Source organism: Papio anubis, chromosome 4, assembly GCF_008728515.1.
Source record: "Papio anubis isolate 15944 chromosome 4, Panubis1.0, whole genome shotgun sequence".
Taxonomy (NCBI): Eukaryota; Metazoa; Chordata; class Mammalia; order Primates; family Cercopithecidae; genus Papio; species Papio anubis.
This window is the reverse complement of record NC_044979.1, coordinates 329,963-354,686: the sequence shown is the minus strand read 5'-3', so window position 1 is coordinate 354,686 and position 24,724 is coordinate 329,963. Positions and strand designations below refer to the sequence as shown.

The window sequence follows — 24,724 nt, the reverse complement described above, 5'->3', positions numbered from 1 at the left end:
AAGAGAACAGAAACGCAACGGTGCCTGGTGGTGGCCGGCGTTCCTCCCGTTACACCCCGTCCTGAGGGTGCCAAGGATGACAAGGTTTTCAGGAATGACTTTTGGAGAAGAGACTAAGGCAGGCTGGAGAGACTGGGGATGTGGAGGCGGCTTAGGAGCTTTGGTTGTGACTTGGAAGATCCCAGAGAAGAAGGGCTCAGGGTCCCTTCAGGGAGGGGCCAGCTCTGTCTGTTTATCTGTGAAGAGAAGGATACCGAGGCCCGCGCCGCGGAGGCCTGCTGGTGCAAGGCTCTCCAGTGGAGGGAGGCCTTTGCTTCTGAGAAGACGGGAGGGAAGTGGGGGCAGACGGCAGGAGGCCGGTGAGAGCCATGGGCCCCTCCCAAAGTGTCACTGGAATCACTAAATGCCGGACACTGTCGATTTGAGGGCTGTCTCATGGCTCACCAGATAGTGAGTAAATTGAGGCACTTGAGGTGCTCCCGGGAGCGGAAGGCCGAGGGGCCCTCAGGGTCCCACAGACACTGGCGGGCGGTGGCTGACACGCCAGGAAGGGCTGCCTGAGCGCGTGGCATTTAAAGCCCCCAGGCAGGGAGGGGTCCCCTGTGTCTGATACAGCACGTGGCTAAACAGCCCTTGTGTAAAAAGTGACATGCCCAGCACTGCTCTTTCCCTGGGAGCACTGTTACGGAGTCAGCGGTGGACCTCACCAGTGCCGAGTGCATTTGCCCCCAGGAGGCTCAAGGCTCAGGGACTCCAGGCCTCAGCGTCTGCAGCAGGTAATCACAGAGGCTCACCCCGTGACCTCCGGTGAGCTCCGTGCGGCTGCAGCCCAGCTGGAATAGCTGAGATTAGGGAGCAAGAGGGACTGATTCCGCATGGCCCATGGCACGTGGGAGGGATGCGTCCTCCGGCACGGACCCCGCGCTGGGGACCACAAACACGCTCCTCCAGCTGCTACCCACTTTCATATTCTGTTCAGGAGCTACGTGGTAGGTTTTTTGGTTAATTCTCAAAGAATATGAGTCTATATTTCTAATGTATAGGAACAAAACAAACTAAGAAGTAGTCTGTCCACAAGAGACTTCCCAGGGACCGGGCAGCAGTGGGTTCAGTCCTGTGAGAATCGGCCCCACAGCAGCCCCAGCAGCCGGGACCTGGAGCCTGAGGCCAGCGCTGCAGAGGACGGAATCCGGAAAGGAAGGCATCCTCCAAAATGACGTGTGGTGAGTCTGGATAACATGAGGAAGACAAGAAGCACATGCATTTTGGATGCCTATTTACAACAGCATTGATTTCTTAGATTCAGAGAAAATGGCAAAACCCTTCACTGAGTGTGATTAAAGTGGTGGACAGCAAGGTAGGACGCAGGCCGGCAGCAGTAGCAAAATACATAAGCAGACAACAGAGTGTTCAGGACCCAGTTCAGGGCTGGAGAGGACAGAGATCGACAAAGAACTTGGCCATCGCCAAGGAGCCCGATGCTGGGAGAGTGAGGACGGCAGCTCACGGGAGCCCTGCCCATGCCCGTCCTGGTCCAGCCACACTTGCTCAAGCCACAGAGGGGGACAGCTCAGCCCACAGCTGCACAGAGGAAGAGCCTGGGCAGCTGCCCACAGCCCTAGGGGTCAGGCCTAACATTTTCCTAAAACTTCACATCTGTGTTGCCTTTTCCACTCACACCGTCTCACCTACACCACAGGCTGGGAGGTAAGCAGGGCACATACAGTCCCCACCGGGCACTGGGATCTGAAGCAGTGACTTGCCTGGGGACAGGGCTGCTCCACAGATCTGGGCATCAAGCTGAGGTTCCGGCTCCAAGCCCTGTCACCTTCTCGCCTCTTCATTTGCTTCGTGGCATCACAGCCTAAGCAAAAAGGAAAAAGCAGTTTGCTAAGAATGGGAGCGCTCTCGTCCTGGCTTGCCGGAAGGTTCCCGACACAGGTCCCCTCCCACGACAGTGCAGGCCCCGGCGCTTACAGAGCCACTTCCAGCCTCCCTGGCAGCCTCAGCACCACGCTGTCTCCGCCTGCTGCTTTAACTGTGGACGTGGCGGCCAGCGGCCTTCCAGAGGTGGCCCCTCCAGGAACGGTGGTGGTGTAACCAGGAGACTTATAGAGAAACGCCACACTTTGAGACTAATTCAGGAGTCCTTTATCAGCCGGCGACCAAGAGACAGCTCGAAATTCTCTCGGCTCCGAAGAAGGGGCTAGATTTTCTTTTATACTTTGGTTTAAAGAGGGGAGGGGGGATTGAGCCGAAGCAATCTTACAGAAGTAAAACAGGAAAAAAAAAAAGTTGAAAAGACAAATGGTTACAGGAAAACAAACAGTTCCAGGTCCAGAGGCTTTAAATTCATCACAAGGTAATGGGTGTGGGGGCTCCGGACACAAACACGGGGCCTTTACAGTACTATCGCCCAAGCGATTAGCTTGCCCGGTGCCTCATCAGTTAATTGCACTCTGTGATGTGCTGAGCGTCAGCTTGCACGAGTTAAGTCCTTGAGGAAGGGGGTGGGTGAGGAACCCTTAATGTCTTGCAAATGAAGGAGCCGAATGGAGTCCGTCCAGGTTTTTCAGCTAAGAGAGAGTCAATCAAGTTCATACAAGTTAGGGTATCGCAGCATCAGCTCTGTGCACGGAGGACAGCTGCTCCCAGACGAAGGGAGGAGGCCTGGGTCCCCACACCACACGCTCCCGGCCAGTCCCTGATTCAGGGTCGTGCTGGACACGTGTTCTGCACGGGGCCAGATTATGAGGATTTAGCCTTGTGGATCCTACAGCCACAGCCACAGACAAGACGGAGACAAGGGCACGTGGCTGTGTCCCAGGAAAACTCTCTGCAGCTGCCGCCACTTCTGGCTGCCTCCAGGTCTAGACTCTCACATGAGAGAAAAACAGACTTAAAAAATGATTTAAGCCATTGCCTCAAGGCCATTTCACAAATCCAGTGACAGGCCAAACTGGGCAAGCACAGACGTGAGTAAGGCCTATTCCAACATTACAGAAAAATCTGCAAGACAGTTTAGAGGCTCCACCGCCTGCCACAGCGCCCAACCCCCAGGGCGACACCAGGCTGAGAACACACGTTTCTACTTCTCGCCTCTCTGCCTTTGACCTTCCCGCCCTTCCTCCTTCTCCAGCTCTGTGGCTCCCCACAGGGCTGTGTTTATTCTGTGATCACGGCACAGTTTGGAGGTCATAGGCTCTGGAGCTTACAGGAACTGGGCAGGACATTAAAAAGCGGTGTGTGGGGAGAGCTGTGGGGAACTCACAGGCCCTTTCCCATGGAAAATATGCAAGTTCGAACACTAGTAAAACATCACGAGGGTCAAACAAAATACGCCTGCAGGCAGGACCTCTGATTTATGTTAGGGCTGGGCTTCTCTGCCTACCCACAGGGCAGGGCCAGAACCACCGCCTAGCACTTAGCACAGACTCTGCTCCTAAGTGGATGCTTAGGAAGTGTTTGTTGAACTGAACAGAGGTGAATTACAGGCTGTTACCTCAAGACTGTGAAATAGTAGACATGTTCTGTGAGAACCCAGGGGACCTTTTCCAAATCTGGGGCCGATTAATTCAGCTGTTGGAGGCTCTGGCCCCCACCCAGACTGAAGCCTCGGTTCAGGGCCAGCAGACGGCAGAGGTGCGGCAGGGTCAGGGCTATGATCCGTGCAGATCCTTCAGCGCTCCTGGAGAAAGAGCCAAAGGGCAGGCATGGCCCAGAGCCCGTGGCAGCTCTCCTGCATGAGCGTGGGCAGAGACGGCATGAACACAGAGTAAGGTGGTACGTCCAGGCACGCTCCCCTGACATTATTTGACAGTCTCTTTCTTAAGAAAACAAAGGAAGCAACAACATTTCAACATGCCTCTTCAGGTATCCTCAGTGATTTGTATTAGAAACCAGAGCCTTTGGAAACATCTTAAAATCATACTCTCCATATTCACCCCAAAATACCCAACAGTGAAGGAGAACTTACTGTCCCGCTAGAATGGACACTTTCTCTGGAGGGAGGAGAAGGTTGTCTAAAGACACTAACAGTAGGTGGGGCTTGTCTAGGCCTGTGGGGGGCGGAGCACGGTGGGGGTGTGGGGAGGGACCACCTTCCACCAGGAGGGACGAAATGAGCTGAATGTTCATGTCGTAAACAGATTTACTATGCACGTCCTGATTTGTATAAACCTTTAAAAAGACTCTAGAAATGCTATCATATTCAGAGCATTCTCTCTGGATGGTGAGACTATAATTTTTTTCTTATTTTTAATATTTTCAGTTATCTTCAATATATAAATATTACTTTTAGAATTTAGGAAATAAGTGTAATTTTTTTAGAGAGAGAGTGTCACTCTGTCGCCCAGGCTGGAGGGCACTGGCACGAGCTCAGCTCACTGCAAACTCCACCTCCCAGGCTCAAGCGATTCTCCCACCTCAGCCTCCCAAGTAGCTAGGACTACAGGCACACACCACCACACCCATCTAATTTTTATATTTTTAGGAGAGATGGGGTTTCTCTATGTTTCCCGAAAGGCTGGTCTTGAACTCCTAGACTCGAGCAATCTGCCCATGTTGGCCTCCCAAAGTGCTGAGATTACAGGTATGAGCCACTACACCCGGACTAAATGTAATTTTTAAAAGAATATGTACAATGCCCTGGTCTTAATAAGTACCTGATGCATGATGGGTGTATTAGTCTGTTCTCACACTGCTAATAAAGACACACTGGAGAGGCGTAATTCATAAAGGAAAGAGGTTTAATGGACTCACAGTTCCATGTGGCTGCGGAGGCCTCACAATCACGGCCAAAGGCAAAGGAAAAGCACAAGCACATCTTCCACGGCACAGACAGGAGTGTGTGTGCAGGGGAACTGCCCTTAGTAAAACCACCAGATCACGTCAGACTTACTATCTCAAGAACAGCACAGGAAAAATCTGCCGCCGTGATTTAGTTACCTCCCACCAGGTGCCTCCGAAAACACATGGGGATTATAGAAGATATGCTGCAAGATGAGATTTGGGTGGGGACACAGCCAAACCATAGCAATAGGTTTTATACAAATATACATGTATGCTTGTGTGTATATGCCATTCATCACCTTCTCCAAGCCAATTTTTAGGCATATATATAACCTATCATGCATCAGGTACTTATTACACATATATATGTAACATATAGAGAGACATACACACATATGTAACATATATTTACACACACATATGTATGTGTGTGTGTGTTTCTTTTTTTAATTTTTGAGACGAGGTGTTGCTCTGTTGCCTATGCTGGAACGCAGTGGCACGATCATGGCTCACTGCAGCCTCGACCTCTTCAGCTCAAGCCATTCTCCTACCTCAGCCCTCTGAGTAGCTGGAACTAGAGGTGTGTGCCACCATCCACCCCCAGCTAAATGTTTTGGAGAGATGGGGTCTTGCCATGTTGCCCAGACTGGTCTCAAACTCTGGGCTCAAGCAACCCTCCATCTTGGCCTCCCAAAGTGCTGGGATTATGATAGGTTCTATTTGTATCCAAGTACAATGCGAGCAGGAACCTTGTACTATGATCTCACTTCATAGTTTTTAAGTAATACCATCATATTTAAGAGAATTACTTTATTCTAACCTGCATAAGTAAAATAAGCCAGGTGACTTTAGACATGGGGGTCAGCTCAGTGTCACTTGATTCAGGAGAGGAGGGCGAGGAGGGTAGGAGCAGCTGCAGGTGCTGAGAATTCCCACCAGGGCCTGTCTGGCCACAGGGTGCCCTGTCCCGCCAGCCCGTGGGTGAGGATGCCACCTGGATGCCCCTGGGAGGGAAGGACAGGGAAGCGTGATGCTGGCAGAGGCTGGGCAGGAGCCTGAGGTGGTGGCCCCTGGACTCGCCACCGTGCGCAGGAGGCGCTGAGGCTCACAGAGTTTCAAGGGGGCACAGCCTGGGAGGTGGAAGGTGCGGTGGGTCCTGCAGGGTGCTGAGGACAGCCCCCTCAGGCTGAGCCCACGCTGTGCAATATGAAGGTGTGGATTCTGTCTTACGATGCGGCTGGGGGTTCACCCTCCTTTTCTCCCTGTCCACAGTTCAAGGCTCCTTTTTATTCCCTTGGGATTTTAAGTATCTAGTTTATTTTTCTGCTTTTGCTGTCATAGGCTGTAAAGAGCCTACCAAAACCACCTCCTTAAGGAGTGAAAAATCCAACTGGCATTGGAGACCCCATCTCAGCCACAGAAGAGGCCTCCTCTAACCCAGACCTAGGAAGCTTCTTGCACCCCCTTAGCCATGGAGAAGAAAAACAAAAAATACCAATTCAGGTAGGTGGGATGTCCACTTTTTCTGGGGACCCTTTGGACGCACTGGGATGGGAGCTGCTCCTCCCACGCTCGCTGAGGAACTTCCTCAGAAACTGCTCTGGACGGCAGGCGGGGGGAACCTGCCCACCTGGAGGATTCCCATCCCCCACAATGTGTGACTAGCGCATCCCACAGGTGCCAGCATGCGTGTTTCCCGCGCCCTCCTCGCCAGCCCCTTGGGGCTCTTCTGCTGGGCCACATGGATTTCCACCGCGACCTTGCCATGTGCCATGGCTTTGGGCCCTGCGAGTTTCACACCCACCGTGGGCGTTGAACCCCTGTGAGGTTTGGTGGTGGTGAGAGCTTTGCAGCAGGAAAGGCAGGTCCGGAGGATGCCTCACCCCAGGGCAATTCTATTCCCAGGGGGTGTGAACACAGAGGCTCCAGAACACATCCCCCTAAAGCTCCCTGGAAACCCTCACGTGCCCCGAGGCACAGCACCCAGGGTGAAGGCCAGGCCCGGGACGAGGGAGGCAGGAGGAGCTTCCCACTGGAGAAGAACACGCTCCTTCAGCTCCTCAGAACCAGTGCCAGCTCGACCGCAGGCAGCCCCAATGCCAGGTGAGCCCCCAGGGGCAGTTAGGGAGGTGAGGACTCAGAGGAGCCTGGGAAGAACCACCAGTTCATTTCTCTGCTCCCTGCCCTCTCACCTGACACCTCTCAGTACCCAAGCGCTCCCCGAACTGTGCGCCTTCCACGCAGGTGCCAGGACAGAGGCCAGCATGCCCTGGGGCTCTGGCACCCTCCTGTGGCTGGTGGGAACACGCCCAGTCTCTCCTTGTGGCCCTGGGCCTCCGGCTCACACTCCCAGCACCTGCAGCTCCAGGCCTGGCTGGGCATCCTCTCTCCCTGTGCCTCTTGCAGACTCCCTGCCCATCTTTGCTTCACTCCCACTTGTCCTTTGAGACCTGGCTTGGTGCCATCACCCAGGGACATGCCAGGATCCCAGCTGTGCCTGATGATGGGGGCGGGGTCCCTGCCAAATAGAAGGAAAGCCACAGCCACTTCCAGGCCAAAAAATAAAAGACAATGATTTACCTCCCTCTCTACTGTCCATAAAACAGGTCCAGCATTCAACCAAAATGCTCAAGTAGCACAGAAAAAAGCAAGAATAAAACCACATTTTCAAGAGACAAAACAACCATCAGAAAAAGACACAGATATGACTCAGATGTTGGAACTATTTGGCAGGGGATTTTAAATAACTATGACTGACACATTAAAGGCTGTGATGGAAAACATGGACAACATGCAAGATCAGATGGGCTGGGCCGGGTGCAGTAGCTCATGACTGGAATCATATACAGCCGGGCATGGTGCTCACACCTGGAATCCTATAGAGGCCGGGCGCAGTGCTCACACCTGGAATCACAGAGAGGCCGGGCATGGTGGCTCACACCTGGAATCATATAGCGGCTGGGCCAGGTGCAGTGTATCACACCTGGAATCATAGAGAGGCGGGCACAGTGGCTCATACCTGGAATCCCAGCACTTTGGGAGGCCAAGGTGGGCAGATCACTTGAGGTCAGGAGTTCAAGAACCAGCCTGGCCAACATGGCAAAACCCTATCTCCACTAAAAATACAAAAATCAGCCGAGTGTGGTGGTGCATGCCTGTCATCCCAGCTACTTGGGAGGCTGGAGCACCAGAATCACTTGAACCCAGGAGGCAGAGGCTGCAGTGAGCCAAGATCACACCAGAGTGAGACTCTGTCTCAAAAATAAATAAATTTTTAAAAACGCTCAACTTACGCAAAAGGCAAAAAAAAAAAAAAAAGGAAAAATGAAAGGCATTTCCTTGGTTCTTAAGCGTCCTTACTTGTCTTGCTTTGCCCCGTTCTCCCGGCCTTTGATGCTGCTCCCGTGCCCTCCTCTAGCTTTCCGCTCCCTTCCCAGAAGCCGCGCCTCCCGCGCCTCCCGCGCCTCCCGCGCCTCCCGCGCCTCCCGCGCCGCCCGCGCCGCCTGTGCGGCTCTGGCCACGCCCCTCCTGCCTTTGCTTACTGGGCGCCGATTCGATTCGTTCTGCGGCACCGACTCTGCTGTCATGAGGTCATCTCCAGACTGGTTGCCAACAAGCAGGGCCGGGTGGACCCTCACTCTCGTCTGCACCCTGGAGCGAGTGGAGACTGTCTACAGTCCTGCACAGGCAGATGCTTTTCCAGGACAGATCAGCTCAGCTAAAACAGCCTCTTTTCTCCCGGGCTTCACGCTCTCTCAGATATTCTATATAAACTATTTTAAAAAGGCTACTTCCCCGGTCAGCACTGTGTGTGACTATGCTGATCTCTGTATCTTCAGAGATTATTTCTGGCGAAGTTACATTTTAGCATTTCACCTCCTGCGTGGTGTTCCTGGTGTTGGGTCGCCAAGAGGATGGGAGGCCAGAGGTGCTGATGGATGGGGGTGCTGTCGCCCAAGGCAGCACCCACTGCCTGGAGGAGCTGCTCTCTCGGGGGCAGACGTGGGCCTCAGGGCGCAGAGGCTGCCCGGTTCTGTGCCTTGTTCTCTGGTCCAGGACCAGCCATCTGTTCATTCGGAGTCACTCCGAGATGAGCGGAACCACCTTTAGTAGGAGGCCGTGTCTCCTCTTTGCATCTTCCTGAGCGTTTTAGTGAGATTTGGAAGAGCTGGTGCTGTTAACCATCTGCCATTTTATTGTGAGGCCCCAAAACTTAAATTTCCTAGTTGGGCTTTTACCATACCTGGGAATGGGAATATCACTGGGTAAGCCGCGACTAGACCCCCTCTTGACTCCAGTTTACATCAAATGGAATTTTGCAAATAATTGTGGAGGGCATGGGGTCATTGAGGGACCAGACTATAGCTTCCAGGAATAAACGTCTGCATATCCAGTCATGCTTGTACATTCCGATAGGACTCTGCCCCGCAGACACAACTGCCACTCAGCCGTCCCCCACGCCACCGTTCACTGACCACCTTCTGTGTCCGAGGCCCCCAGGGGCGACGACCGTGAGAAAACAGAAGTGCCTCCGTCCTCGAGAGCTCAGTCGAGCGCAGCAAGCAGGGCGTCGTCATTACACAAATACCACACATGAGAAAAGGAACGTTTTATTTTACTTCTACTGATGTGGCAAATGTTGAAAGAAAAATGTTTTCTAAATAACAAAAACATGACTGAAAAAGAGAAAATTACTGCTGTCTGCCTTGGAAGAAAGCACTAAGCCTACGTGCAGTCAGGCACCAGGGTGGGCTTGGAGACCCCCGTGCACAAGCGGCCTTGCTGTAAAGTCAGGCGGGAAGCACACAGTGGGAAGGAATCGCCTCCTGCACTGTTGACCCTCCTCCTGCCACATGTTTTCCTAATCTACTGTGAAACGTGTTTTTTAGAGGCTGCGATTACTCTATCCTGTTGCCTGTCTCACCTTCCTCTGGAAGATCCCGGAGGCATCACCAGCGCCAGGGCAGGCTGCACCCGGGAGGGGTACAAACACGGGGCCAGCTCCTCCTAGGAGATGAGGCTGAGGGGCAGATCACTGGCCTTTTTGGATTTTTCTTTCTTCATGAACTTCACATTTCTATATGGCTCGAAAAACACCCAATGGTTAGGAGCCTGGGAAGGACTCATTCAAGGACATTGTGGAGCGGAAGTTGCACAGGTCAACCAGCCACAGGGCAGAAGCCACCCAGTGGCCACAGGTGCTTCCGAGGCAGTGCGTCAGACATGGGCAGCCGGGGAGAGCTGGGCCTCCTCTCGCCCCTGGCCTCCGTGAAGCTGCACCTCCTGGGCCCTGGCAGAGGACGAACAAGGGCTTTAGCGGAGGGAGTGAGCCCCCAGCCAGGGAGGGGGCTCACGTCAGGAGGGTGTAACTGAGCCGCAGACAGTCCTCTTAGGAGCTCCTCCTAAAGCCGCAGCACTGTGACTGGGCACATAACTCAGGAACCGAACAGAGCTCCCTGGATTCCGTTGAGCTGATTTACTGAGCAGCTTCAGAGACGTGGGCCCAAGCAGACTGCCTCCCAGGTTACGAAGGAGTCAGGACAGAGTATGAACTGTGAACTACAGATGATATCCGAGAATTCGCGGACGCCAAAACCCAGAAGAGGCCCAAAGAAAAGGAGGGACAAATATTCATTCTAACTTTAAATAAGATAGAATCTGAGGCTAAGAACTTACCTCAATCTCAAAACTTCTAGACCATTTATCAAGCAGATTGCAAAACAGCAGCAAGGATGGTGAATGGGTGTGGACTCGAGAGGCCATGTGCCCACCCCACTTCCTTCCCCACGCAACTGTGACCCTGAGTTCCACGAAGATGCAGAGAGGCCGCGTGCCTGTCCACTTCCTTCCCCAGGTGACTGTGACCCTGAGTTCCATGATATGCAGACGAAAGATGAACAAATTCCAGCCATTTGTTTAACAAGGATTGGCTAAGCCTCTACTGACACAGCGGGCGCTGTAGCAGGCACCTGGGACTCAGCGGCCAACGAGACAAAGTCCTTGTGCCCATGGGACAGAGAGGGGGTATGTGTGGGCCAGCGGGGACGGCAGACCAACCCTGGCAGCGTCTCACTGCCATCCATCCACAGGGAGCCTAGGATCCCAGGATGGGTGTGCTTACATGTGAGCATTCCAGCACACAACGGAGCCTTCCTGGGATGGGACTGGACGGGAAGGGACGGTCACTGTCTATGTTACTCTGTCTCAGCTTTCTTCTTAACAAGCATGTAGGGTTCTGACGGATTTTGTTTTGTTTTGTTTTGTTTTGCTTTTGCGATGGAGTCTCGTTCTGTTGCCCAGGCTGGCGTGCAGGGCCACGAGCTCAGCTCACCGCAACCTCCACCTTCCAGAGTCAAGCAATTCTCTTGCCTCAGCCTCCTGAGTAGCTGGGATTACAGGTACCCACCACCTCGCCCAGCTCATTTTTGTATTTTTAGTAGAGAAGGGATTTCACCATGTTGGCCAGGCTGGTTTCAAACTCCTGAGCTCGTGATCCACCTGCCTAGACCTCCCAAAGTGCTGGGATTACAGCTGTGAGCCACCGCGCCCGGTCAACAATTTCAAATCAACAATGAAAAAGCAAAGAAAGGCTGGCGGTTGCTTGCTCAGGTGGCTGGAGAGAGGCCCATGTGAGACGTGCAGCCCTGCTGCTGGGGAGGGGGGGCTGTGTCTGTGGTGCCACAGCCGGACTGGTGGGTCCCTCCCAGACACCTTCCAGGTCTAAGATGCTCCAGTTCTGGCCAGGTGAGGGGAGGTGATCTTGTGACCCAGTGAGAAGACCTAACTGTGCCCATCTGTTCGCCTCACAGACCCATTGACGGCCAACGGTGCTGGGAACATTTTAGGAGGGTGATGGGGCAAAGGCACGGGTGTTTGTGACACATTCTGGGATTTTTCTGTCCTCACACCAGAACTCTCCTGTCTTTGTGCTATGGTTTGGATGTGTGTGTCCCTCCGACATTCAAAGCCTGGAACTTAAGCACAAGGGTGATCATGTTAAGGGGTGGGGCCTTTTGAGAGGCAGAGCCCTGGTGAATAGATCAGTGCTGTCACCAGAGAGGCTGAAGGCCCCGGAGCCTTTCTGCCCTCTGCTGCCATGCGAGGGCACAGCCATGAGGTGCTGTGGGAAGGCGAGGGCAGCTGACCAGACACGAAACCCGGGGCGCCTTGATGCTGAATTCCACCTGCAGGAAACAGGAGGTGCAGATTTCTGTTGCTGATAAATGACCCAGCCTACGGCATTTTGTTACAGCAACATGATTCCTGGTCTACCTGAGCTACAAAATTCAAGGGAGTTCATTTACTTGTATGATTTCCACACAAGGACAACTTTTAGTACTAATGGAAAACGTGTCTGACTTGCTCTGCAAATATGACATTCCAATAATCCCAAAAGAAGGTGCTCAAGAATTTTAAGAAAACACTGTTGGCAGAGGTCATTTCAGTGGAGTAATTCCTTTTAATTTAGACATGTGTGCATATATTTTATGCATAAGAAAATAGTTCATTAAGATACATTTTCATGGTAGACTCTTTAAAATCTAGTAGTAATGTAACAATATTTTAAACTGTTCTAAAAATAACTCGAAATACTCTCGGAATAGAGGACCCTGGATGTGGCTCTACGCTCCCCTGGAAGTTTCGTAAATGCTAGAATTTTCTTTGTTTCCATTCAAAAGTAGTCATTTATTTATTTGGAATACCAAAGGAATATTCTTGTAAAATAAATTATATACAGAATATACATAGTCTATATACATAAATAAACTTGCACAGAAATGTAAAATTATCCATCTTATGTCTTTTAAATTTGGGTCATTACCGAAACACCGTCCTCTCAGCAACACCCGTTACTTGTGTGGTTTTCCCTCTCGCCACAGGGCTTCCTGCAAAAGCAGACGCAGCCTGTTGCGCTCATCCCCCTCTGGGGCCGCCCACTGCCTCTTCAGGTGCTGGATGTCGATGGAGCCGGAGGCCCTGGCCAGCACCAGGGCCAGGAAGCTGCCACCAGCCTTCTCGGGCTCACCCACCGCAGCCATGGCCACCAGCCTACAGGGAGGGGCACAGAAGCAGAGGGTCAGTGCATACAAAGGGACATTCGGTTATGTCTGAGTCTTCAAAATATCAGTCTTCCATGGGAAGAGTGAAACGGATAAGAAATTCTAAAAATACCAATAGCCAAAACGAAAGCTAGACCAGAAATAAATGTGTGAAAACGCATTTCTGCATGTCAGAGGCCTGCCGGATGGACCTTCGCAGAGCTAAGTGATGAGGACGTGCTGCGCTCTCTCAGGGTGCCTGCTCTCTCCTCAGGCCAGGAGTCGGTAGCCCCCAGGCAGGTCCCTGGAGAAGGTGGGGGCGCCAGCAGCCCAGGCAGGCCCACCCATCAGAGCCTCATCCTCGGTCTCTGGCCTCCCCGGATCTCACCCACAGCTGAGTGTCAGGGCTCACAAGTCTGCGTCTCCAGCCCAGACTCACCCAGGAGCCCCGGACCCTCCACTCCTGGCCTCCACGGGACCAGCACCTCCATCGTCCACCCAGTGCCCGAGCACGAGACCTGGGGCCACCCTGCCTCCCCAGTCTCACTCCCAGGGGCCCCTTCCCCACAGTGAGGCCGTCCTCATCTCACTCTGATGACCACAAGCTCCCTGACCGGGCCCCAGCTCTAAGCCCCTCCCAAGGCTGACAGAGACTCAAAGACACACCTGCGCTGTCCACCTGGCCCCACTCAAACCCCTCCTGTGGCTGGTAGGAACACACCCAGTCTCTCCTCATGGTCCTGTGGCTGGTAGGAACACACTCCAGTCATCTGCAGCTCCATGGTCCTGTGGCTGGTAGGAACACACCCAGTCTCTCCTCGTGGCCCTGTGGCTGGTGGGACGCACTGCCCAGTCTTTGCTTCACTCCCAGTGGCCCTGTGAGATCTAGCTGGGATGCCATCGCCCAGGGTCTCTGCCTCGATGGCCGGCTGTGGCTAGATGATGATGGGGGTGGGGTCCCTGCCCTTGTCACTACAGGGGTGAAAACCACATCCAATCTGACAGCTACCTGAGTGCACCCCCTCCCTGCTCACTCCCCAGGACGTGGGGCAGCAGAGTGTGGGAATGAAGCCTCGTGACACCCCAAAAGGGGCAGACCATGAGGAACTACAAGCCACTCAGATTTTCACCAGCGGATACCTGAATACTGCTGTTCAATTGCGTGTGTAAAGCAGGGGTGATGTTTAGCTGCAAACTTGAAAACATCAGTAATGGACGGTGGACACCAAAGGCTTCCCTGACATTGGGCAAATAAAACACAGTCCCTTGGTAAACTATGTCTAGATGCTTTAAAACCACAGCTATGACAGATGTATAAACACAGTACTAGCACCCGTCAGTTCTTTCAAACGTCCTTCAGATTTGTTAAGGCAGACAGAATCCAAGCAAAGAGGACAGAGGACAAAAGCGAAAGTTGGGCCCAACGCTGAGCCATCATGAGGCTCCTGCCACCTCCTGTGCTGGCCCCAAGGGCCCTGCCTGTTCCCCACAGCCAACCTGCTTCTTAACCACATGCAACAGTGAGTCCTTGTCAGAGACTGTAACGTCACTCTAAAAGTGTTAAATCATTGCTTGTATCGAAACTCCTTCCTTTCAAACTATCCATTTCTTCTTGTTCTGTTTCTCTGTCTAACCAGAGAAAAGTAACTGGACACTTTCTGTGTCAGGTACCTCTGGCTGCCCAACAGGAGGAGAGAACGCCACCTCCTTCCAGAGCCTTTTCCTGTGTGGGAAGTAGAGGAACGTGGGCCCGGCTGCCACCTCCTTCCTGAGAGATGGACAGGGTTGACCCAGGCATCCGGCACCGCTGAGGGGTTAGGGGAGCTCCCCAGGGCAGCCAGTCACTGGGGTCTCAGCTGGAGACTGAAGCCAGGGTCCCTAGCATGTTCTCCTTCATGGAAAGCCGTGATGCCCTTAAGATGTGGCTCCAGAACGGAGGGGTCCCTAACCTGCCAATGACAACAAACACGCTCTCCACTGGGAGCCAGGCTTGGAGCCCGTCACACACAGAGCTGGGGCTCCTGCGCTCGGACCCTCCAGTCCCCTGCCACGGCAGCACGGCCCACCTTGGGGTGTGTCACCCGCCCCTGCCCAGGCCCTGCTGCCCACCCCCAGATCCCATCTCCTAAGTCTCTACCTGCCCCCTCAGCCCTGACCCTCGCTCGTGACCTCTTCCTCATCATCTGCCTCCACAGCACATTCCCCAGCACATTTCGGGAGCCCCTCGTTAACTCTGCTCGTCGTCTGCCTCCACCAGGGAGTGAGAGACCTCAGGGTGCGGAGCCCCAGGCACCAGGCACAGTCGGTGCCGGGTAAACGTGTTTATCCTGTAATGCAGGCACGAACACACTTTCTGGAATAATCAACTGCAGGTGTGTTGTGTGGTTATCTGCAAGTTACAGTCTGGATTTTCGTGTAATTTTTTAATAATCAGAGTAATGTAAGTAAACCCAGGAATCAAACTAAATAAATGCAATTCTTAATTTCATTCAGATCTCACTGGGATACCCCCAACATTCTATTAAACTCTTATCTTTCCTTTACAAAAGGGCTGTGGGATTTCTCTCCCCAGGTCAACATGAACCCTCACAGTAGGAGGATTTATTAAAAAGAAATGTAAAATCTCAAGAAAAAAACACAGGTGAGCAGACAAGCAGGGCCCAGGGAGAGCGCCTCATGATGAAAGTTTTCGTGAACACTTCTGCTGTGAAACAAACAAAGCAACAAAGAACTACCTAACAGTGGTGTCGACGGGAGCGCGTCTGTCTTAATTCCATCAGTGACATCACGTGAACTGACGTGCACGCCCCGGCTGCGCTGGTCTGGCTGTGAGCTGGGAGCCCCTTGAGGGGCCTGGGCCAGAATGGCTTTAGTGTGGAGTCACGTGGATCATTAATTCCACGCGCTATCCCCTTTTCCCCCTTTAGACACTAGGGGAACACCTAGTACCTCGTTCAGACATTACAAACTTATAGTCCATAAGACTGGCAAAGGAACATAACTAAGAAGCTCTCACAAACTATCATTTCTTACTCACAGAATACTAATGATGGGGAAATACTGCACAATTAATCTATTAATCCAATAGACTACCTTGTGCTAAATATAAAATAATCACACTTTAAAGTGGTTTTAAAAATATTATTTAAATGCACAATCCAAGAGTGAACCCTCAGGTAAACTGTGGACTCAGTGGTGGTGGTGTAGAGGCAGGTCCGTGGTTCCACCTCACGTACCTCCGGCCAGGATGTGGGATAGGGGCTAGAAATCTCTGCCTTCCACTCAACTTTCTGTGAACCCAACACCGCTCTCAAAAACAGTATTTTTTAATTTTTAACTAAACATATTATTTAAATTCACATATGGCCACATCTTAAAATGTAGCAGCCTCATGCAAAAATCAAAGAAGACAGACCACAAGTGGCACCTGTGGCCAAAGCACCCCCTGCAACCAACAGCTGGTCCAGAACTTCCCCACTTGCCTGTTGGGGAAGAGATGCTGTTTGGCAACAGGACCCAGATCGCTCTGGAGGAGGTCCCAGATGTAGATGTTGGATGTGTCATCCTGCACCAGGAACACGGCAGGCCTGGTCGGGGACCACTGCAGGCCGGTGACTGCATGGCTGTCCGTGCTGCTGTCCCACTGCAGGAGCGGAAACGCGGAGCTCAGCTGGTGCAGCCTGATGCTTCCGTCTGAACAGCCAGCCTGTGACCAGGAAGGATGAACACTGCTGAGCATGGTCTTTTCCTTTCTTTTTTTGAGATAGGTCTCGCTCTGTCACCCAGCCTGAAGTGCAGTGGCACAATCATAGCTCACGGCAGCCTCGACCTCCTGGGCTCAATCAATCCTCCTGCCTTGGCCTCCTGAGCAGCTGAGACTACATGCATGCACCACTACACCTGGCTTCTACATCGTTCGTAGAGATGAGGTTTCACTATGTTGCCCAAGTTGGTCTCGAACTCCTGGCCTCAAGTGATCCTCCTACATTGGCCTCCCAAAGTGCTGGGAGTACAGGTGTGAGCCATCATGCCAAGCCTCTTTTTTGCTTTTTTCTTAACTTGATCTCAGCAGCCAGAGAAATTTTTCAGAGGATTGGTTTTCTTTAGTTTGTACTGCAAAAACATTAATTTGTTGTTTTCCAAACATAAAATTATTATATTGAATCTCTCCTCAAAAATTACAAAGGTGAGCACTAACCTGACTCTGACACACTTTGTTTCTCTTCCAAAATGGCCAATAATCAACAGACTCAGTGAATATATAAACACGTATTTATTTTTAACAAAGTTGAGTATCAGTGATTCAAGCATGGGCCATTAACATTAGCTCCATGAAAATATGGCACCTTTTACAAAACTACACACATTTGTGTCAATAATATGATTATATACTTCCCTTGGATTGAAGTTTTCATAAAATTACACAACTGGTTTAATAAAAGACCAAATTTTTAGCTTTTAAAGAAAAGATTAATTTCTTTTTACTAAATATATTTTATCTTTCCCATTTTCAAAAAAAAAAAAAGAAAAAATCAAGAATGGGAGTAAAATTCTAAAATGAAATATAAACAAATTTAAAAACCTACATTCCAAATGAGTAACAACCACATAGAAAGGAGGGGCAGGAACCAGGCCACACAATTTCTGAACACCCCAGGAAATGGCGCGCTTTATACCCGAAGCCCAAGCAGAGCCCGGAACACGGGCTGCTCAGTGGCCTTCATCTCCCCAGGCACGAAGAGCTCTGTGTATTCCGAGAGTGAGCACGTGAACGGATAAAGTGCAGGAAGCACTTTATTGATTGACCAGATCAATCGTCCTAATAACACACTGTCTGAGAAGCAGGCACCGCCGTGGAGGAGGGAGGCTGGGGGGACCGTTTGTTAGCCTGGAGTTGGAGACGAGGGTGCAAACTCACAGTGTGTGATGCCTGTCTATGTGGTTTACAGATAAAAGCAGGTATTCCGTGTGCTCTGTCTCTGAGCAGGCCCACAAGTATGTCAAACACTTCTTACTGCCCGGATCTTGGCTTCTAGATATTTCCTCCACTCATAAGAGCCAGAACTCTGAGGAGAAGTGGCTGGTTCAGGGCTCACAGGATGACATCAAAAGGATAAAGAGGCAGCTCGAAGGACAGCCACCAACCTAACCCAGAAAATTTGAGCAGCAAAATAAATACTGCTAGTAAATGATTATGACCTACTGAATAAAGTAAAAAGCAACGTGTCCACAACATGTAATAAATAGACACATACATCCATATACAGAGAAAGGAAAAGTCTTCCCCAACAGTAGAAAGCCAAATAGTACATGTAAAATTAACGGTGGGCTGGAAAATCACTACTTGCCAATCATCCTAATAATCAACTCAGGCGAGATTCATCCATGGATGCCGGAACTGGTGGTGAAAATCTAAGGAGTTTTGAGACGTTTACAAAGTGTCAGGGTATCTCCCCGTGAGACACTTCATCAGTGGGACCACGGTAGTTCCACACGGTCAGAATTAGTGTTATGTGGGATGGTACAAACTGACGTCATGGGTCTCCCAAGGACACACATCACCCTGAGCTCCTCCAGCCAAGCACGAAAAAGCTGCGTCTGTGACGGACCGAAACCTCAGACAAGCTCAGGCTCAAGAACATTCCACAAAGTAACTGGCCTGTGCCCTTCAAAAATGTCAAGGTCATGAAAGACGGAGGAATTCAGTCTTTGACATCCAGATCAAGGGAGTTTAAAGAGACAAACCACTGAATGAGACACATGAACTGGGACATGGTTTTTCTTACAAAGGACATTATCAGACAATCCATGCCATCTCCTTCCATCTACAGATTCGATAGCAGCTTTGTACCAGTGTGAACTCCCTGGTGACCGTGACTACAACAGCTATGTGGGGATGTTCTTGCTTTTAGGAAACGCACGCTGAACTGTTTAGGGATGGAGTGTCATGTCTGCAACTTCCCCTCAGACAGTGAAAACACGCGAACACCCAGAGAGAAGGAAGCCCGCGTGGTGCTGCAGAGGGTGCGCAGGAAGCCTTTGAACTGCTCGTGTAACTTCTCTGTAAGCCTGAAATTGTGTCAGAATAAAAGCTTTTTAAAAAAAAGTCCATTCAGGCTGGGTGCAGTGGCTCACGCCTGTAATTCCAGCACTTTGGGAGGCCGAGGGGGGTGGACCACAATGTCAGGAGTTCAAGATTAGCCTGACCAAAGTGGTGAAACCCCGTCTCTACTGAAAATACAAAAACTAGCTGGGCATAATGGCTCACACCTGTAATCCCAGCTACTTGGGAGGCTGAAGCAGGAGAATCGCTTGAACCAGGGAGTCGGAGGTTGCAGTGAGCCGAGATTGCACCACTGCACTCCAGCCTGGGCAACAGAGCAAGACTCCATCTCAAAAAAAAAAAAAAATCTATCCAATAACCACATGAAATGATTTGTTCCACATGGGCAGATAAGACTTTCAGAAAGCAGAGGTTCTATTTTTTTCAGAAAGCTGAGATGCATGCAGGCGACCCAGTGCCTCCGGTGTGTGGGTGGAGGTCCTCTTGGGAGGGTATAGAAACAGGCCAGGGCAGAACCTTCCAGAGGCCGGCCCAGACACCTCTGGAGGCTCCTACGCCTCTGGACTCAGGAACACCAGGATACACGAGTCCTTTGGAAACATCGTTTTTTCATGCATCTTCACAAAACATAAGATTTACTGATAATGTGTACACTTTAGTCACAGAGGCAGGGTCTGGACCATATAGATTACTATCCAATAGAAATATAATGGGAACCACAAATAGGAACCACATATGTAATTTAAAATTCTCATTAGCCAGGTATGGTGGGGTGCACCTGTAATCCCAGCTACTCAGGAGGCTAAGGCAGGAGAATCACTTGAACCCGGGAGGCAGAGGTTGTAGTGAGCTGAGATTGTGCCACTGCTTGGGTGACAGAGGAAGACCCTGTCTCAAAAGTAAAAAAAAAAAAAAAAAAAAGAAAAAGAAAGAAAGAAAAATCCAGCAGCCACATTAAAAAGTAAAAAACAAACAAACAAACAAAAAACAAAAAAAATGCTGGGCATGGTGGCATGCACTTGTAGTCCCAGCTACTCAGAAGGCTAAGGCGGGAGGGTGGGAGGACTGCTTAAGCCTGGGAGATTGAGGCTGTAGTGAGCTATGATCATGTCACTGCACTTCCAACCTGGGCAACAGAGCAAGACCCTGTCTCTAAAAATTTAAAAAACAAAAAGGGTAAAATGTTACTTCAAAATGCAATCAACAACAAAATTATTGTTTTTTATTGTGATAAAAATATACATCAGTAATTTACCATCTTTATAATTTTAAGTGCACAGTTCTGGGTTAGTAATAAATACATTTATATACTTAGTTTTCTTTTCATCCACACTAGCTCCCCGCTTTCCTGACTTCTGGTAGCCACCATGCCACAGTCTGTCTTCATGAGATTCACTGTTTCGGCTGCTATATATGAGTGAGAACATGTGGTATGTGTCTTTTTGTGCCTTACTTAATTTCACATAATGGCTTCTAGCTCCATCCGCACTGCTGCAAATGACAGGGCTTCATTCTTTTTTACACCTGAGTAATATTCCATTGTGTATATACCACGTTTTCCTTATCCATTCATCCACTGATGGGCACTTAGGTTGACACCATATCTTGGCTATTGTGAATAGTGCCACACTAAATGTAAGAGTGCAGATATCTCTTTGATGCATTTCTTTTCAATCTTGTGGATATACCCAGTAGTGGAATTCCCGCATAATACGATGGTTCTATTTTTAGTTTTTTGAGGAACCTCCATACTGTTTTCGTAATGGCTGTACTAATTTACATTCCTAGCAGCAGTGTATGAGGGCTCCCTGTCTTTTTGATATGAGCCAGTTTAACTGCAGTGAGGTGATGTCATGTTGTGGTTTTGACTTGCACTCCTGTGATTAGTGGAGCATTTATTCATATTTCTGTTGACCATGTGTATGTCTTCTTTTGAGACATGTCTGTTCAGATCCTTTGCTCATTTTAAAATTGGATTATTTATTTTTTGCTATTGAGTTATTTGAGCTTCTTATATATTCTGGTTATGAATCCCATGTCAGATAAATAATTTGCAAATATTTTTGTTTCCTTTGCTCTTCAGAAGCCTTTTAGCAAGATGTAATCTCGACTGTCTACTTTTGCCTCCAGCTTTGTTCTTTTTGCTGAGGATTGCTTTGGCTATTCAGGATCTTTATTGATTCCATACACATATTAGAGCTTCTTTTTCTATTTTTGTGAAGAATTTCATTGGTATTTTGATAAGGATTGCATTGACTCTGTAAATTGCTTTGGGCAGCACTGTCACTTTAATAATATGAATTCTGCCAATCCATGAGCATGCAATGTCTTCCCATTTCTTGTGTCCTCTTCTATTTCTTTCATCAGAGTTCCAGTTTTCCTTGTATAGATCTTTCACATCTTTGGTTAGATTGATTCCTAGGTATTTTACAGTTTTGTTGCTACTGTAAAGGAGACTGCTTTCTTGATTTCTTTTTCAGATTGTTTGCTGTTGGCATATATACATGCTACTTATCTTTGTATATTGATTTTGTATCCTGCAACTTTACTGAATTTATGTATCAGTTCTAACAGTTTTTTTTGTTTGTTTGTTTGTTTTGGTGGAGTGTAGGTTTTTCTAGGAAAAGGTCATGCTGTCTGCAAACAAGGCTAATCTGACTTCTTCCAGTCTGGATGCTTTTTATTTCCTTCTCTTGCCTAACTGCTCTGGCCAGGACTTCCAGTACTTAATTGAATGAGTGGTAAAAGTGGGCACCGTTGTCTTGTTCCAGCCTTTAGAGGAAAGGCTTACAATTCTTTTCCACTCAGTAAGATGTTAGCCATAGGTTTGTCTTAAACAGCCTTTATTATTAATATTTTGTGGTATGTTCCTTCTATGTCTATTTTGATGAGGGCTTTTATCATAAAGGGATGCTGACTGTTATCAAATGCTTTTTCAGCATCTACTGAAATGATGATATCCTTTTTGGTTTTGATTTTGTTAATGTGATGTCTCATATTTATTCATTTGCATATTTGGGACCATCCTTGCATCCCTGAGATGAATCCCATTTGATCATGGTGAATGGATCTTTTTAACGTCTTGTGGCATTTGGTTTGCTAGTATTTTGTTGAGGATTTTTGCATCTATGCTCATCAGGGATATTGGCCTGTAGTTTTCATTTTCTGTTGTGTCCTTGTCTGGTTTTGGCATCAGGGTAATGCTGGCCTTATAGAATGTTTCCAATTTTTTTTGATAGTTTGAGAAGTATTGGTATTAGTTCTTTAATTGTTTGGTAGGATTCAGCAATGAGGCCATCAGGTCCTGGGCTTTTCTTGATGGAAGACTTTTTATTACAGCTTCAATCTAATTAATCAGTATTGATTTACTGAAGTTTTCTATTTCTTCATGGTTCAATGTTGGTAGGTTGCATGTGTCCAAGAATTTATCCATTTCTTCTAGGTTTTCGAATTTGTTGGCTTACAGATGTTCATAATAGTCTCTAATGATTATCTGTATTTCTGAGGGTTCAGTTGTTGTAACTCCTTTTCAGTTTCTGATTTTATTTGGGTTTTTCCTCTTTTTTCTTAGTTATTCTAGCTAAAATTTGTTGATTTTGCTTATCTTTCAAAACCCAACTTTTCACTTCATTGATTTTCTGTAATTTCTTTGTCTCAATTTATTTCTGCTCTGAACTTTACTATTTATTTCCCTCCACTAATTTTGAGTTTGGTTTGTTCTTGCTTTTCTCCTTCCTTGAGATGCATTGTTACATTGTTTATTTGAAGTCTTTCTACTTTTTTGGATGTAGGCATTTATTACTATAAACTTCTCTCTTAGTACTGCTTCTGCCATATCCCATAGATTTTGATATGTTGCATTCCCATTTTCATTTGTTTCAATACATTTTTAAATTTCCTTCTTAATTTCTTAATTGACCCACTGGACATTCAGGAAGATGTTTAATTTCCATGTGTTTGTGTATTTTCCAAGGTTCCTCCTGTTATTGATCTCTAGTTTTATTCCATGGTAATCATAAAAGATACTCAATATGATTTCTATTCTTCTGAATTTGTATGGACTTGTTTGGGGCCTAAGATATGGCGTATTCTGGATGATGTCTCATGTGCTAGTGTAAACAATGCGTATTCTGCAGCAGTTCAGAGGAATATTCTGTAAATGTTAGGCCTATTTGGTCTAGTGCAGGGGTCCCCAACCTCCAGGCCATGGACCAGTACCAGACCACGGCCTGTTACGAACCAAGTCGCACAGCAAGAGGTGAGGAGCAGGCGAGTGAGCATTACCACCTGAGCTCCACCTGCTGTCAGATCAGTGGCAGCACTAGATTCTCACAGGAGCATGAATCCTATTGTGAACTGTGTATGTTAGGGATCTAGGCTGCAGTCTCCTTATGAGAATCTAATGCCTGATGATCTGAGGTGGAATAGTTTCATCCTGAAACCGTCCCCCAAACCCCTGGTTCGGGGAAAAATTGTCTACCACAAAAACCAGTCCCTGGTGCCAAAAAGGTTGGGGACCACTGGTCTAGTGTGTAGTTTAACTCTGATGTTTCTTTGTTGATTTTCTGTCTGGGTAATCTGTCCATTACTGAGAGTGGGGTGCTGAAGTACCCTACTATTATTGCATTACAGTCTATTTCTGTTTTAGATCTATTAATCTTTGCTTTCTATATTTGGGAGCTCTGGTATTGGGTACATAGATACTTGTAACTGTTATATCCTCTTGCTGAATTGACCCCTATATCATTATATAGTAAACTGACCCATTATCATTATATCTAGACCCCTCTTTATCATTTTTTACAGTCTTTGATTTGTAGTCTAATTTATTTGATATGAGTACAGCCACTCTTGCTCTTCTTTGGTTTCTAGTTGTATGGAATATCTTTTTCCACCCTTTCACTTTTAGTATGTGTCTTTATAGGTGAAGTGAGTTTCTTGAAGGCAGCATATAGTTGGGTCTTGTTTCTTTATCCATTCAGCCATTCTATGCCTTTTAATTGGAGAATTGAGACCATTTACATTCAGTGATATCATGGCTAAGTGAGAACATTCTACGGCCATTTTGTTGCTTGATTTCTGCTTAAGACTCCTCTCTTCCTTTGTTCCTTTCTGCCTGTCTTCCTTCTTTCTGCTAGTATGTTCTAATTTGTTGCTTTTTGTTTTGAATGAAGCTATTACAGGTTTTTGTATTGTGCTTATTTACTTAATTATTGAGATGGGATCTCATTCTGTGACCTAGACTGAAGTGCAGTGGCAAGATCACAGCTCACTGCAGCTTTGACCTCCCAGGCTCAATCAACCTTCCCTCGTCGGCCTCCCAAGTAGCGAGCTGGGACTACAGGTGGGCACGGGCACCATTATACCCAGCTGATTGTTTTTTGTGTGTGTTTGTTTGGGTTTTTTGCAGAGATGAGGTCTCATTATGTTGCCCAAGCTGGTCTCAAACTCCCAGACTCAAGCAATCTTCCCACCTCAGTCTCCCAAAGTGCTGGGATTATAGGCATAAGCCCGCGCATCCAGCCCTAAAACAAGTTATTTTAAAGAGATAACAACTTATCTTAGAATACAAATAAAGAAATAAAAACAAAGGAAACACCAAGCAAAAAATTCTACACTTTAACTCTAACCCTTTCACATTTTGACTTTCAGCTGTCTCGATTTATATGTTTTTAAATTATTTATATCTTAAGAAGTTGCTATAGTTATTATTCTTTTTAATAGGTCTTTTGGGCTTCATACCAGAGCTATGAGCATATTGTACAAATACAGTATTACACTATTCTGGGTTTGTCCATGTATTTAATTATATGAATGGGTTTTATACCTT

General features: G+C 48.5%; 1 protein-coding gene across 7 annotated transcripts in view; it reads right to left on the bottom strand.

Annotated features, from left to right (window-relative positions):
• Window positions 1-12,230: 12,230 nt before the first annotated feature.
• WDR60 (WD repeat domain 60) overlaps window positions 12,231-24,724 on the bottom strand; it is an 80,674-nt gene continuing 68,180 nt past the window's right edge. For 4 of the 7 annotated variants that reach the window (XM_021936496.2, XM_031664965.1, XM_021936495.2 and 1 more), the window contains 2 exons: window positions 16,313-16,536; window positions 12,231-12,840 (listed from right to left, as the gene is read on the bottom strand). In XM_021936496.2, coding sequence (XP_021792188.2) covers window positions 12,642-12,840; window positions 16,313-16,536 — 423 coding nt within the window. In that variant the 3' untranslated portion in view covers window positions 12,231-12,641. Of the gene's footprint in view, window positions 12,841-16,312; window positions 16,537-16,797; window positions 16,944-17,088; window positions 18,900-24,724 lie in introns of those variants that run through there. The other 3 variants (XM_031664967.1, XM_031664966.1, XM_031664964.1) reach the window with 3 other exon arrangements.